Source organism: Misgurnus anguillicaudatus, chromosome 9 (assembly GCF_027580225.2).
Source record: "Misgurnus anguillicaudatus chromosome 9, ASM2758022v2, whole genome shotgun sequence".
Classification (NCBI taxonomy): Eukaryota; Metazoa; Chordata; class Actinopteri; order Cypriniformes; family Cobitidae; genus Misgurnus; species Misgurnus anguillicaudatus.
This window is the reverse complement of record NC_073345.2, coordinates 21204520-21219442: the sequence shown is the minus strand read 5'-3', so window position 1 is coordinate 21219442 and position 14923 is coordinate 21204520. Positions and strand designations below refer to the sequence as shown.

Genomic DNA, 14923 nt, shown 5'->3' with positions numbered 1-14923 from the left:
GGGACGAGTAGGAATGACATCCAACAAACAAGATGTGGGCTTCGTTTTATGAATAATTTGCACCAGGTAACTCTGAGACACTGGAGTAAATTCAGAAAATTGTGTAGAATTGGAGGTGGACTGAGGGATGTCTAGAGAGGAGGGGACAATGCATGATCTAATTTCATTGATCTTGTCCGTAAAAAACTTTAGAAAGTTATTGCAAGCCACAGGAGATGGATCCAGATATAAATTTGACATCGAATTTCAGACGGTACACTGAAAAAAATGATTCATTGAATTTAATCAATCTTTTAAGGTAAGTGGTTGCAATCAATTCATTTAAGCTACATTTAAACAAAAGTTTTATATTTTATTTTACGTTACTAATCTTTTTTGTTTAAATGTAGCTTCAATAAATGGATTGCAACCACTTACCTTAAAAAAATTGATTAAATTCAATGAATCATTTTTTTCAGTGTAATAATGGTATTAAATAATATTTTTGGACTATAAGTGTTCTTAGCGATAAGATTTAAGAAATGATTTGCCTTTGCGATACCTCCTCACGCGTATTAACACAGTGTGGCATGTTCCCCGTCTTCTATAGCGTTTCCTCCTCCGATGACTCTCACAGTCCAGTATGCGACATATTTCAGATGGCAACATAGAGAGGAATGGGGGATCATAGGTCTTTTACCCTCCGTGATTTGAATCAGAAAAAGTTCCTACTGACCATAGTAAATTACGAAGAACCGAGCTCACTTGTTTGAGCTTACTTTTTGTGCAGATGTAGACACAAACAAGACAAATATACTCAATAAAGAGAACACAGACAACAGGCGATGGCTTGCCAAACTCCACACCGGCACCATCTTGCAATAACAATGACGTACTATTAGTGAACTAATACATTTTTAGTGAAAGATCAAATGCTTTTGCTTTTGCTTAATCCCAGCCTCAGGCCATTCAGAAATACCAATTTGTTTATTCAGAAAGGTATTTTATTGCCACTAAACTGTGAACATACATTTAGAGCCTGATAAAAAAAATGCTAATTTTCAGCTAAAGACTTACAGAAATCTCTGGCACATGCTAACATTTTTTGTTGACAAATCTACAATAAGGAAAACATTAAACAAGAATGGACTTCGTGGGAGGACACCACGGAGGAAGCCACTGCTGTCCAAAAAAAACATTGCAGCACGTTTGAGCACCTGGATGTTCCACAGCACTACTGGCAAAACATTCTGTGGACAGATGAAACCAAAATTGAGTTGTTTGGAAAGAACACACAACGCTATGTGTGGAGAACAAAAGGCACAGCACACCAACATCAAAACCTCATCCCAACTGTGAAATATGGTGGAGGGGGCATCATGGTTTGGGGCTGCTTTGCTTTCAACAACAGAATGGCTTCAACAGAAGAAAATACGCCTTCTGGAGTGGCCCAATCAGAGTCCTGACCTTAACCCGATTGAGATGCTGTGGCATGACCTCAAGAGAGCGATTCACACCAGACATCCCAAGAATTTTGCTGAACTGAAACACTTTTGTAAAGAGGAATGGTCCAAAATTTCTCCTGACCGTTGTGCAGGTCTGATCTGCAACTATAGGAAACGTTTGGTTGAGGTTATTGCTGCCAAAGGAGGGGATAACCAGTTATTAAACCCAAAGGTTCACATACTTTTTCCACCCTGCACTATGAATGTTTACATGTTGTGTTATATAAAAACATGAAAACGTATAATGTTTGTGCGGTATTAGTTTAAGCAGACTGTGTTTCTCTATTGTTGTGACTTAGATGAAGATCAGAACACATTTATGACCAATTTATGAAGAAATCAAAGTAAGCCCAAAGGGTTCACATACTTTTTCTTTCAACTGTATATGTTTGTATATATGGACCCTCCACTGTTAGTCCTGTTAAATAGTGTGTCAAGTAAACAATGTGTCATGTAGGACCTTAAAGGGGTAGTTCACCCAAAAACTAACATCTGGTTGATGTCAAAACCCAACCCAACCTAATGTCAAACCCCAATGTTGGCCTGACCTCAATGTTAGACTGAGGTGAAAACTTAACATATGACTGATGTCAAAACACAATGTCTGGTTGACATCAAAACCAATGTAAACATGACTTTAAAACAGTACTGTACGTACTGACTAAGTATGAAAAACAAATACTTTGAAAGTCAATGGGTACCGTCAACTGTGTGCAAACCATCTTTTATGGGTTTAGAACAATATGAGAGTGAGTAAATGGTGACAGAATTTTCATTGTTAGGCAAACTATCCCTTTATTTTAAAATGAAACATATATACATTTTATTTTCTCACAAGTGAAGGTGCTTTCATAATTTGTTTGTGAGCGGAAAATCAATCCCTAGGAATTATGGGGAAAATTCCCAACAGAGGAAAGCCTTCATATAAAACCATGCAAAACTTTACCAATTTCAATTCCAGACACGTCCAGCTCCAGATCTGTGGATTAGTTCATTTGCCTTTTCCTGACCGTGATGAACAATAACTGATACATCTATGACTGTTTTAATTTTTTTAATCAACAACGGCAACTGAAGCTTATTGAAATGCTGTTTATATGTTGAAGTGAGTTTTCATTTTATTTCATTTGACTTTAAGGAGCATTCATCCCATGATGGATAACTCTTCTTATCCTGTGATGCTGACTCTTATGGTGCCCAAAGAATCAAAATCATTTAGGCACATATACTTTACTTGTTTTCTTTTTCTTTATTTTCTCATACTGTCTTTAAATTTCCGACTTGTTTTTGTCATTGTCATGGAGAAATCCCTTCATGAACCAATGTACATATTCATTTGTAATCTATGTGTGAATGTAATGTATGGAGCCTCAGGATTCTACCCTATATTTTTGTATAATTTGACTTTGGATTCATATGTCATATCCTCTTACATATGTGCTCTGCAAAGCTTTGTCATATACAGCTCTTTATTGTCTGAGGTTACAATATTAACAGTCATGTCATATGATAGATATGTAGCCATATGCAGACCTTTAGACTATCATTCAAAATTAACCAAAAGCACCTGCATGAAATTAATTGTGTTCTCCTGGATTGTACCAAACTGCTGTACAGTTCCGGCATGCCTTTTAGCAAATTTGAGGACATTTTGCAAATATCACATTGACAAATTATATTGTGACAACTGGTCAATTGTAAAACTGTCTTGTGCATCACCTTTTGTTAATAATCTTTTTGGATATGTAATTATTGTTACGTTTTTTTCATTTTTAGTTGTTATTATAGTGTCATACATTAAACTCATTGCTGCATGTAAAGCATCTTTAGAGAACAGAAGAAAATTCTGGCAAACCTGTTTACCACACTTACTTTCAATTATCAATTTCTCATTTGCTCTTCTTTTTGATTTCATGTATATTAGATATGGGGCTAATGATATTCCAGAGAGTTTACGTCATTTTTTGGCTTTAGAACTGATTATAGTTTCACCTGTTGTTAATCCTCTAATATATGGATTAAATATTAAGGCAGTGCGTAAAAGAGTTTTTCTGTCATGTATTATATTGAGAAAAAAATGTTAAATGTTAAAACAAGTGTAAAGCATTACATATATGTACTGAAAAATATATAAATACAGGTACAGTAAAAGGTTGCTGTGATAGTTTGATTTCATAAACAGATAATGACAAACTGCAAGAAAGAGTCTGTTTTTCACACACATATTTCTGGTCTGAATACAGTATGCAAACTGTCAAAATGACACAAAAGGCCGTCCAAATAAGAATAAGAAAACTTTTTGCAAATAATTTTAAAATTGACAATATTTTACCTGGTTAAAAAATATTTTTGAGCACAAGCATCAAGACTAATCAGATTTTTGAGTGAATTTTAGATGCAAAAGAAAATTATGATTAAATATGTTGACAACTATCAAAAGGACAAAAAAGTTTACATTTGTTATTTGGCATAGCAAATTTCTAATGATTTTACCAAGACTCAGTGTCACTGCTGCCATTAAATAAATGACATTGGTTGGACACTCAGCAACACAGTAAAGGCTCGCAGTTTTTCCACCTCTTTCATTTCTCAGTTTTCAACTTGAATTGAGTGTGTGCGTTTCCACCCCCTGTGTGCTTCAACAGCTTTGTGCAAACAAAAAGAGTGATTTCCCTAAAAGAGCAGCATGTTTGAATCTTGCGTCTTTTTAAAGACTGCTGTTCAGTCGTGTCACGGCAAGGTGCGTCTTTTTAAAGATTACATTTCGTCCATGTTCCAGTTCCAGATGCGGCATGTACATGGCTCCCTGGGATGGCCACAATTGTTGTGTCTTGTGTCTGGGTCTTCAGCCTGCTGAGGCAGTGCTTGTGGAGGGTTGCAGCTGCTAATGGTTACACTGGTATCCCAACAGTAGAGCGCCCGGTTGCAATGCAGCTCTGTCCAGCCGGTCTCACTTCCACCTGGAGGGACCAGCCGACCCTTCCCTTACAGGCTTGTAAGCAGTCGTCTGGTCTCACGACGGCTGCCTACCAGGCTTGTGGGGAGGCAGCTTCAGTCTGCAAGCAATGGCGTTGCTGCAGGTTCACCAGGCTAAGGCTCTGAGGGACCTGCATGAGGGAGGTCTTGATCCAGCAGCCTTTACAGACCTTTGTGCGACACTCTGTCGGACATGCAATGTCCACCCTGGTGTTCCAGGAATTCCATTTCTGGCTGTGCCTGGAGGACATGCAGAATGTTGATAAAAGCAGACTCCTGATTGCTCTGATTTCTCAGGCCGGCATTCTCGATTCCTCCCTGGGTCACTTCTTCTAAGAAGCAACAAACCAGTAGTCCGCCCTGCCACTCACTCCGCTACCTGAGGTGGGCCGGGTGGGGAATCCTTGGTTACAGTTTATTTCCATTCTGCCGGCTTTTCAGCCAGCACCCACTCAACCACAAAAAGTGTGAATTCTCCTTCCATCTCCAGGTCTCCAGAAGAGCAGTGGAACTATGACTGGCTCATAACCCATAGTCCTCCTCTTCCTCTATCGCCAGTGGGTGCGTATAGTGCTGTTAATTTATCTTGCTTGGCATCTGGGGGCTCGGCTATGCGATTCAGTTCTTTGTGGACATGCATTCATTTATCAGATGCTTTGTGAACACAGAGTTGTCAAACACCTTGCTCAATTGGGTCTTCAGGTCAACTGGGAAAAGAGCAAACTTTGCCCTGTGCAGAGGTTCTCTTTTCTTGGTATGGAACTGTACTCGGTCAAACTAACAGAATTGACTTGTCTGAATACATTCAAAGGCAAGAACACGGTCCCACTGAAATAATTGTAGAGGCTTCTGGGGCATATGGCTGCAGCAGCGGCCGTGACACTGCTCAGGCTGCTCCATATGAGACCGCTTCAGCGTTGGCTTCACGAGGAGAGGGTGGCACAATGGGTTGCACCGTGTAACCATTACAACGGCGTGCCATCTATTCTTTACTCTGTGGTTAGACCGATTGTTTCTCTGGGCCGGTGTGCCTCTGAGACAGATCTCCAGACTGCCATAGTATGCACAGATGCCTCCACCATGGGTTGGGTAGCCACATCCGACAGGCTTGCAGCTTTGGGGGTCTGGACGACACCCCAGCTGCATTGGCATATAAATTGCCTACAACTTTGGGCTGTATATTTTGCTTTTGTCTGTTTCAGCAACAAGCTCCAAAACAAAGATGTATTAATTCGTACCGACAAGACTGTAACTGTTGCGTAAATCAATCACAAAGACAGTTTGCGCTCTCGTCACTTGTCGCATCTCACTCGTCATCTCCTCATATGGAGTCAGAAGAATTTGAGGTCCCTTTGTGCCATTTACAATACAGCGCCAGATGCATTGTCACGAGCAGCAGGCCCCGGCAAGTGGAACTCCACTTCCAGTCGGTTCAGCTGAATTGAAAACGTTTGAGCAGAGCACAGATGGATCTGTTTGTTTCTTCAGGGACAACCCATTGTCGCCTGTTTTATTCATTAATTAAGGGAACACTTGGTGTTGATGCACTGGCACACAGCTGGCCGTGGGGTCTGCACAAATATGCGTTCCCCCCAGTGAGCTTTTACAGCCCACAGTTCGAGGCAGTTGATGTGCCAGTGCAGCTATGGTGCTGTCCACATCCCCGTGACTGCAAGCACTCTGTGTTGGAGGCATCTGTGTGTACTACAGCATGCCTGAAAACCTGTTTCAGGGGTATACCAGCACAGAAAACGTTGGGTATAATGGTTACACAATGCACACTGCTGTGCCATGCTACGAGTCCAGTTCCATACAGAGAGAAGACATCATCTGCACAGGGCAATGTTTGCTTCCCGATTCCTCTGGGGTACTGGAGGCAGAAAGGGAATAAGCTCTTTTTGTGTAAAGGTGGGTGCTGGCTAAAAAGCTGGTGGAACAGAAAATAACTGAAACACAGGATTCCCCACCCGGCCCTCCTACATGGGGGGAGCAGTGCCTTCACTTTCTCCATCTCCAGGTCGCCCTGTCTCAGGGCCACTTACCCCTTTGCGTTTCCTGCCTCGGTTAGTGGCCGGGGAGGCTGCTGACAACCGGTTCCTCCCTTCTTCTGAGAAGAGGCCCATGGAGGAGGAATGGAGATGGCCACACGGAGATGAGAAAAGGCAGCCTGGTTGTGTCCTTCCTCATCCAGATGCCTCAGCATTTTGGCCTGATGAACCTGGAGCAATGCCATAGCATGCACAGCCGAGGTGCTTTCCCACCGGCCCGGTAAGCTGACTCCGTAAAGGTGGGGAACTGCTTACAGACCTGCAAGGACAGGGTCGGCCGGTCCCTCCAGGAGCCAGTGGCACAGGCGGGACACAGCTGCATTACCACCGGGCACTCCACTGTTGGGATACTGACATAACCATTGGCAGCCCCACCGTCGAGAGAGGAAAGGGGTGACAGCTGAAATGGCCGATTGCGGGATGCAAACGGGGTCCTCCATGACGAAGTCAGCTCGTCAAGCACCTCAGGAAAGAAAGGTACTGGGGTGAGGGTTGAGATGCCCGAGCAACCCAAAAGCACCAATCATCCAGGTGGGATGGTTCGGGTGGGGGAGGTTGAGTCCACTCCAAGTCGACCATCGCCGCCGCCCGACAGAGCATTGCCGTCCATCTCATGGTGAAACGCAGGCACTGTAACTCTACCCTAAGGAGGGAGCTTGTCCGGATTGAGAATTCTGAAAGAAACACACACGTGCCTATATGATTTAAATGTTTTGTGATACTTTTTTCCTTCACTGCTTCCTGAGTGGACATTTAATGTATAATCTTCAGCAGGCTTGTGCACAATTCAGAATTCAATTGAGAATGACTCCTAAATTCCAATTCAATTCTTGAATTTGAATTGAATTTGAATGTCAAAAACAGGATCTAGAATTACAATTCGAATTTGAATTAAAGGAAGCAGAATTGCAATTCAATAAAAATTCAAAGAAATTCATATACATATTATTATACATATTATACAGTGAGTGAAGTGTTAAAAATTAAGCTTTCAGTATATGTCAGATATGATTGCATTGCATATTCTAGAAATTATATAAGTTTAAACTACTTTTACAGATTACATTAACAGGAAAATGTTTCCCCCCAGCAATTAATGTTAAAAACTCTAGTCACATAACAAATAATTAAGTTTGATTTTTTTTGTAATTGAAATTTTGTGTAACACGGTGAAACATGACTTCATTGCCCAGAATGCTTTACTTTAATCAAGTATTTAAAATGTCCAAAGTAACTTTCCTAACACTGAATGTATGTGAGATTTTTTCTATTGTGTGACTGTGGAATTCTTTGAATTGCCATGAATTTAATTCCACTTCCTGTCATTCCAATTCCAATTCAAATTTAACTTCCTGTTGGGCGAAGTCACTTCAATTCAAATTCCAATTCATGAATTGAATGGAGGCCAATTCTGAAATTCTGAATTGTGCACAAGCCTGATCTTCAGATATTTTGTTTTTGTCCACTGGCAAAACTTGCCCTGAACATGCGCCTTCAATAAGCCTATGTGGCCATGTGTGCATCTTAAAGGCAACATGAAAAGTTTTGAACATATGTTTTACATTTATAATAGTGTGTTTGAGTATATGGACCTTCCACTGTTAGTCCTGTTAAACAATGTGTCAAGCAAACAATGTGTCAAGTAGGACCTTAAAGGGATAGTTCACCCAAAGATTCTGTCATCATTTACTCCCCCTCATATTGTCTGAAACCTGTATGCGTTTCTTTATTCTACTAAACACAAAAGGGGATATATTAATAAATTGAGGTTTGCACACAGTTGACAGTACCTGACTTCCATAGTTTGAAAAACAAATACTTCAATGGATATAGTAAACTGTGTGCAAACCATCTTTTACCGGTTTAAAACAAAAAGAGTTAATGATGAATTTTTATTTTGGGGCAAACTATCACTTTAATTTTAAAATGAAACATATGTACATTTTACTAATCTCACAAAAGGTGCTTGGAAAATGTTGTTTGTAAGAAAAAAATCAATCCCTAGAAATTATGGGCGAAAATTCCCAACTGGGGAAAGCCTTCATATAAAACCATGCAAAACCTTGCCAATTTCAATTCTAGACACGTCCAGCTCCAGATCTGTGAATGAGTTTATTTGCCTTTTTCTGACTGTGAAAATAAATAACTGCTATATCTATGACTGTGACTTGTAACAAGTTTGCAAGTTGACCGTGACAACTGAAGCTTATTGAAAAGCTGTTTATTTTGTAGAGAGCTTAAATTTTATTTCATGTGACTTTAAAGACCATTCATACCATGATGGATAACTCTTCTTATCCTGTGATGCTGACTCTTATGGTGCCCAAAGAATCAAAATCATTAAGGCACATATACTTTACTTGTTTTCTTTTCCTTTATTTGCTCATACTGTCTTTAAATTTTCAACTTGTTTCTGTCATTGTCATGGAGAAATCTCTTCATGAACCAATGTACATATTCATGTGTAATCTATGTGTGAATGTAATGTATGGAGCTTCAGGATTCTACCCTATATTTTTGTATAATTTGATTTTGGATTCATATGTCATCTCCTCTTACATGTGTGGTCTGCAAAGCTATGTCATTTACAGCTCTTTAATGTCTGAGGTTACAATATTAACAGTCATGTCATATGATAGATATGTAGCCATATGCAGACCTTTAGACTATCATTCAAAATTAACCAAAAGCACCTGTTTGAAATTAATTCTGCTTTCCTGGATTGTACCAAACTGCTATGCAGTTCCGACATGCCTTTTAGCAAACTTAAGGGCATTTTGCAAATATCACATTGACAAATTATATTGTGACAACTGGTCAATTGTAAAACTATCTTGTGCATCACCTTTTGTTAATAATCTTTTTGGATATGTAATTATTGTGACATTTACTTCTTTTGCAGTTGTTATCATAGTGTCATACGTTAAACTCATTGCTGCATGTAAAACATCTTTAGAAAATAGAAAAAAATTCTGGCAAACCTGTTTACCACACTTACTGTCACTTATCAATTTCGTTTGTGCTTCTCTTTTTGATGTCATGTTTAGTAGATACGGTGCTAATGATATTTCAGAGAGTTTACGGCATTTTTTGGCTTTAGAACTGATTATAGTTCCTCCTGTTGTTAATCCTCTAATCTATGGATTAAATATTAAGGCAGTGCGTGAAAGAGTTTTCTTGTCATCTATATTATTAAGAAAAAAATGTTTCACAAAAATGTGTTTAAAGCAAGTGTAACGCATTATATACATGTATTGATAATAAATGCAAACGGTTGATGTGATAGTTTGATATTATAAACATATCATGACAAAAGACAAAACAGTCTGTTTTCTTACACATTTGGTCTGATACGCTGCAAACTGTCAAAATGACATATCTTGTGTAGATGTGGTTAATTTTTAAACTTGTTGCAGTTTTGAGTGGAATTTACATGCAAACATTTACATTCAAAGAAACTTTATTTTAATGTTATTAAATAATGTTATTGGGATAAAGAAAGTGTTATTATACAAACAATAGGCTAACACTAGTTTGGCAAACATGCACTGTAAACAGGTACATACAGTACAATACTGAATGCAGGGCCAGCCTGACCAACTTATGGCAATTCGTATGTATTTTTGGTCATGGCTAATTTATATTCATTCGTACGACCACATCCTTACATTTTTGTACAATTGGCCTTGACACCTGTGACAATAATTGTAAGTTTCTGCACTATTACCTTCATACTCAGTTTGTTTGAGGAAGACAATTCATTGATATATGTGACCCCTGTCTGTGAAATCAATTCTTGTAATCTAACTTTGAGATTAGGAACATCGAAGTTTGATTTAATTCATTGATTTCACATTGATTTTAATCTTTTACATAAGACCTTTATACTGGAACAGTAGGAGATCAGAGATATAAGATGGAGCCAGACTGTGGACGCCTTTATACACGAACAGCAATGTTTAAAAATGGATATGATATTTGACTGGTGGAGAGAGAGAGATCAACACTGGTGTACTCTGTACTGTGTTGAGGTCTGAAACAAGACTGGTATTTATTAGAATAACCATTTTCCTGTAGGAAAGAAGAAAGATGATTAATTGCAACCTTCTCCAAAACTTTTGATAAAAACGGCAATTTAGAAATTGGATGGTAATTATTTAAGATTGTTTGATCAAGATTTGTTTTTCTAGTTTTTAGACTACCGTTAGAAATGGAGAGATTTTACCATTAGAGATTTTGTGACATCGGATTTCAGACGCTATTAATGGTATTAAATAATATTTCTGGACTATAAGTGTTAGTAATTTGCCTTTGCGATACCTCCTCACCCGTATCAACACATCGTCGCATGTTCCTTGTCTTCTATAGCGTTTCCTCCTCCAATGACTCTCACAGTCCAGTAGGCGATATATTTCAGATGGCAACAAAGAGAGGAATGGGGGGTCATAGGTCTATTACCCTCCGTGATTTGAATCAGAAACAGTTCCTACTGACCATAGTAAATTAAGAAGAACCGAACGATCATAAGCAAGCACTGTAGTAACTTTTTGTGCAGATGAAGACACAAACATGACAAATATACTCAATAAAAAGAACACAGACTAGAGGTGACGGCTTGCCAAACTCCACACCGGCGCCATCTTGCAATAACAATGACATACTATTAGTGAACTAATACATTTTTAGTGAGAGATCAAATGCTTTTGCTTCAAAACTGCTTAATCCCAGCCTCAGGCCATTCAGAAATACTGATTTGTTTATTCAGAAAGGTATTTTATTGCCAGTAAAGCCACTAAACAGTGAACATACATTTAGATGTGTATTGTTGTAGGATAGTGTAAGTGCTATTGTCAGCTATTGTAGTAAAGTGTCCTGATGCAATTTAATATAAGGTAACTTTAAAAAATTGATGTGTCTGATCATGTCAGAAAGTCTGAAATTGCATGCTACATGGATGATAATTATATGTTTGTGTATATGGACCCTCCACTGTTAGTCATGTTAAGCAATGTGTCAAGTAAACTATGTGTCAAGTAGGACCTTAAAGGGATAGTTCACCCAAAAACTAACATCTGGTTGACGTCAAAACCCAACCCAACCTAATGACAAACCCCAACGTTGGCCTGACCTCAGTGTTAGCCTGAGGTGAAAACTTACCATATGACTGATGTCAAAACACAATGTCTGGTTGTCAAAACCCAGTGTAAACATGACTTTAAAACAGTACTGTACCTACTGACTTCCTACTACTGCTAAGTAGGAAAAACAAAACTTTGAAAGTCAATGGGTACCGTAAACTGGGTGCAAACAAATTTTTAGGCAAACTATCCCTTTATTTTAAAATGAAACATATCGTTGCTGCCCGAAGAAACTCACGTATTTCCAAAATGGTTACTTTTCAGGAAGTGAAAAAACACTGTATATCAAAAGCAGTTGAATGTAGCGTTGTCATACTTGGTACAGCAACCTTACATTTAACCATACTCTTGCCAGTGTAATGATATAATCCACATTTGACCAAAATTGAGTTTAAATGGACATACGTGCATATTTTACAGTAACGGTGGTCGATACGCGTTCTTCCGATCCTTAATTAGAATAGCCAAGTCGCGTTTCATATTGACAGATGAATACACTTTATTAAATAGCCTACTTCTTAGTTAAATATACGCTTAGTTTATTTAACATTAATTATACATTTATTAAATGTCTCTTGCAAGCTATGAAGGCACAATGAATCAATACACTGACATAGTAATGCTAGACAGCAGGGGCGTCAGTTTGTGTTGAAAAGTGATGGGAAAAGATCAAATCAAAAACATTACAGCAGGACGGGAAAAATAGTGAATAACGGCGCATCAAAAATGGGCATAGCGTTGGCAAGTCAACAACAAGAAAATACTCAGCATAAAACCCTCAAAAATGTCGACTGCACACATGTAACAGTCCCTGCAACACCAGCTCAACCGAACAATGCCAAAGCACCATACCGTAGAAAACAGCAGCGCGTTTAGTCAATGATTACAATGAATTTCATTACATATGTAAAAGAAAACACACCATAAGCATACAACGCAACATATGTGACCCTGGACCACAAAAACATTCTTAAGCATCGCTTGATTTTTCAGAACATTTTAACCAAATGCTTTCAAAAAGTGGTGGGATGTCCCCAGGGTCCACAGTGTAAATAACACCTATGCTAGACAGATACTTTGTTTGCACAGTCCTACCGTAATTTAGTCACTCCTAGGCGTACGTCTGCCGTCAGGGGAACGTTTACCTCGATGAAGGAAAGTCATTGTGTCACCAGGCTACGTTTATTCGGCTATATACAGAGCTTCAATGAAACTTTACGAGACCGGCGAGATGCTTTACGAGATGCGGCGTGATTGACAGATTTGACACGTGAAAATCAGATGACATGATTTCACAACTTTTCATTGGCCATTTAGGTATGTGAGGCATACTGTAAACGGAACTGAACCTGGACATTCAATCCGTCAAAAAATCGGCAAAATGGACATACGTGGTTTTCATCAGACAGCGACGATATATACATTTCATTTTCTCACAAATGAAGGTGCTTCAATAATTTGTTTGTGAGCGGAAAATCAATCCCTAGAAATTATGGGGAAAATTCCCAACTGAGGAAAGCCTTCATATAAAACCATGCAAAACTTTGTAAATTTCATTTCCAGACACGTCCAGCTCCAGATCTGTAGATTAGTTCATTTGCCTTTTCCTGACTGTGACAAACAATAACTGATACATCTATGACTGTTTTGATTTTATTTTAATCAACAATGGAAACTGAAGCTTATTGAAATGCTGTTTATATGTTTAAGTGAGTTTTAATTTTATTTCATGTGACTCTAAAGACCATTCATACCATGATGGATAACACTTCTTATCCTGTGATGCTGACTCTTATGGTGCCCAAAGAATCAAAATCATTTAGGGACATATACTTTACTTGTTTTCTTTTCCTTTATTTGCTCATATTGTCTTTAAATTTCCGACTTGTTTCTGTCATTGTCATGGAGAAATCCCTTCATGAACCAATGTACATATTCTTGTGTAATATGTGTGTAAATGTAATCTATGGAGCCTCAGGATTCTACCCTATATTTTTGTATAATTTGATTTTGGATTCATATGTCATCTCCTCTTACATGTGTGCTCTGCAAAGTTATGTCATATACAGCTCTTTAATGTCTGAGATTACAATATTAACAGTCATGTCATATGATAGATATGTAGCTATATGCAGACCTTTAGACCATCATTCAAAATTAACTAAAAGCACCTGTTTGAAATTAATTGTGTTTTCCTGGATTGTACCAAACTGCTACACACTTCCGGCAAGCCTTTTATCAAACTTGAGGAAATTTTGCAAATATCACATTGACAAATTATATTGTGACAACTGGTCAATTGTAAAACTGTCTTGTGCATCACCTTTTGTTAATAATGTTTTTGGATATGTAATTATTGTCACATTTTTTTCTTTTTTAGCTGTTGTTATAGTGTCATACATTAAACTCATTGCTGCATGTAAAGCATCTTTAGAGAACAAAAGAAAATTTTGGCAAACCTGTTTGCCACACTTACTTTCAATTATCAATTTCTTACTTGCTTCTCTTTTTGATTTCATTTATATTAGATATGGGGCTAATGATATTCCAGAGAGTTTACGTCATTTTTTGGCTTTAGAGCTGATTATAGTTTCACCTATTGTTAATCCTCTAATCTATGGATTAAAAATTAAGGCAGTGCGTGAAAGAGTTTTCCCAACATGCATTATATTGAGAAAAAATGTTAAATGTTAAAGCAAGTGTAAAGCATACTATATATGTACTGAAAAATATATAAATACAGGTAAAGCAAAAGGTTGCTGTGATAGTTTGCTTTTATAAACAAATCATGACAAACTGCAAGAATGAGTCTGTTTTTCACACACATATTTCTGGTCTGATACAGTATGCACACTGTCCAAATGACATAAAAGGCAGTCCAAATAAGAGTTAGAAAACTTTTTCCAAATAATTTTAAAATTGACAAAATTTTACCTGATTTAAAAAAAATATTTTTGAGCACAAGCATCAAGACTATTCAGATTTTTGTGTGGATTTTATATGCAACTTTTAAAAGAAATTAATTATTAAATAAGTTGCAAACTGTCCAAATAATTTAAAAGGTTACATTTGTTTTTTGGCATAATTCTAATGATTTTACATGCCATTAAATAAATGACATTGGTTGGACACTCAGCACCACAGTGAAGGCTCACAGTTTTTACACCTCTTTTATTTCTCAGTTTTCAACTTCAATTGAGTGTGTGCGTTGACACTACCCTATGTGCTTCGTCAGCTTTGTGCAAAGAGTGATTTCCCTAAAAGAGCATCACTTTTG

The 14923-nt window shown here is 38.0% G+C and overlaps 3 protein-coding genes across 3 annotated transcripts; all 3 read left to right on the top strand.

Moving 5' to 3' along the window:
• Positions 1-2638: 2638 nt before the first annotated feature.
• LOC129423299 (olfactory receptor 6E1-like) lies at positions 2639-3568 on the top strand. The gene has a single exon (XM_055179548.2). The coding sequence runs from the start codon at positions 2639-2641 to the stop codon at positions 3566-3568; it is 930 nt and encodes a 309-aa protein (XP_055035523.2).
• A 5220-nt stretch (positions 3569-8788) lies between these two features.
• Positions 8789-9745, top strand: LOC129423298 (olfactory receptor 5K1-like). The gene has a single exon (XM_055179547.2). It carries the CDS (start codon positions 8789-8791, stop codon positions 9743-9745), a length of 957 nt encoding a protein of 318 aa, XP_055035522.2.
• A 3659-nt stretch (positions 9746-13404) lies between these two features.
• LOC129423297 (olfactory receptor 5K1-like) lies at positions 13405-14340 on the top strand. The gene has a single exon (XM_055179546.2). The coding sequence runs from the start codon at positions 13405-13407 to the stop codon at positions 14338-14340; it is 936 nt and encodes a 311-aa protein (XP_055035521.2).
• Positions 14341-14923: the final 583 nt, after the last annotated feature.

Coding starts and splice junctions, on each gene's coding strand:
- LOC129423299 (XM_055179548.2), top strand. CDS start 2,639: ATGGATAACTCTTCTTATCCTGTGATGCTGACTCTTATGGTGCCCAAA.
- LOC129423298 (XM_055179547.2), top strand. CDS start 8,789: ATGGATAACTCTTCTTATCCTGTGATGCTGACTCTTATGGTGCCCAAA.
- LOC129423297 (XM_055179546.2), top strand. CDS start 13,405: ATGGATAACACTTCTTATCCTGTGATGCTGACTCTTATGGTGCCCAAA.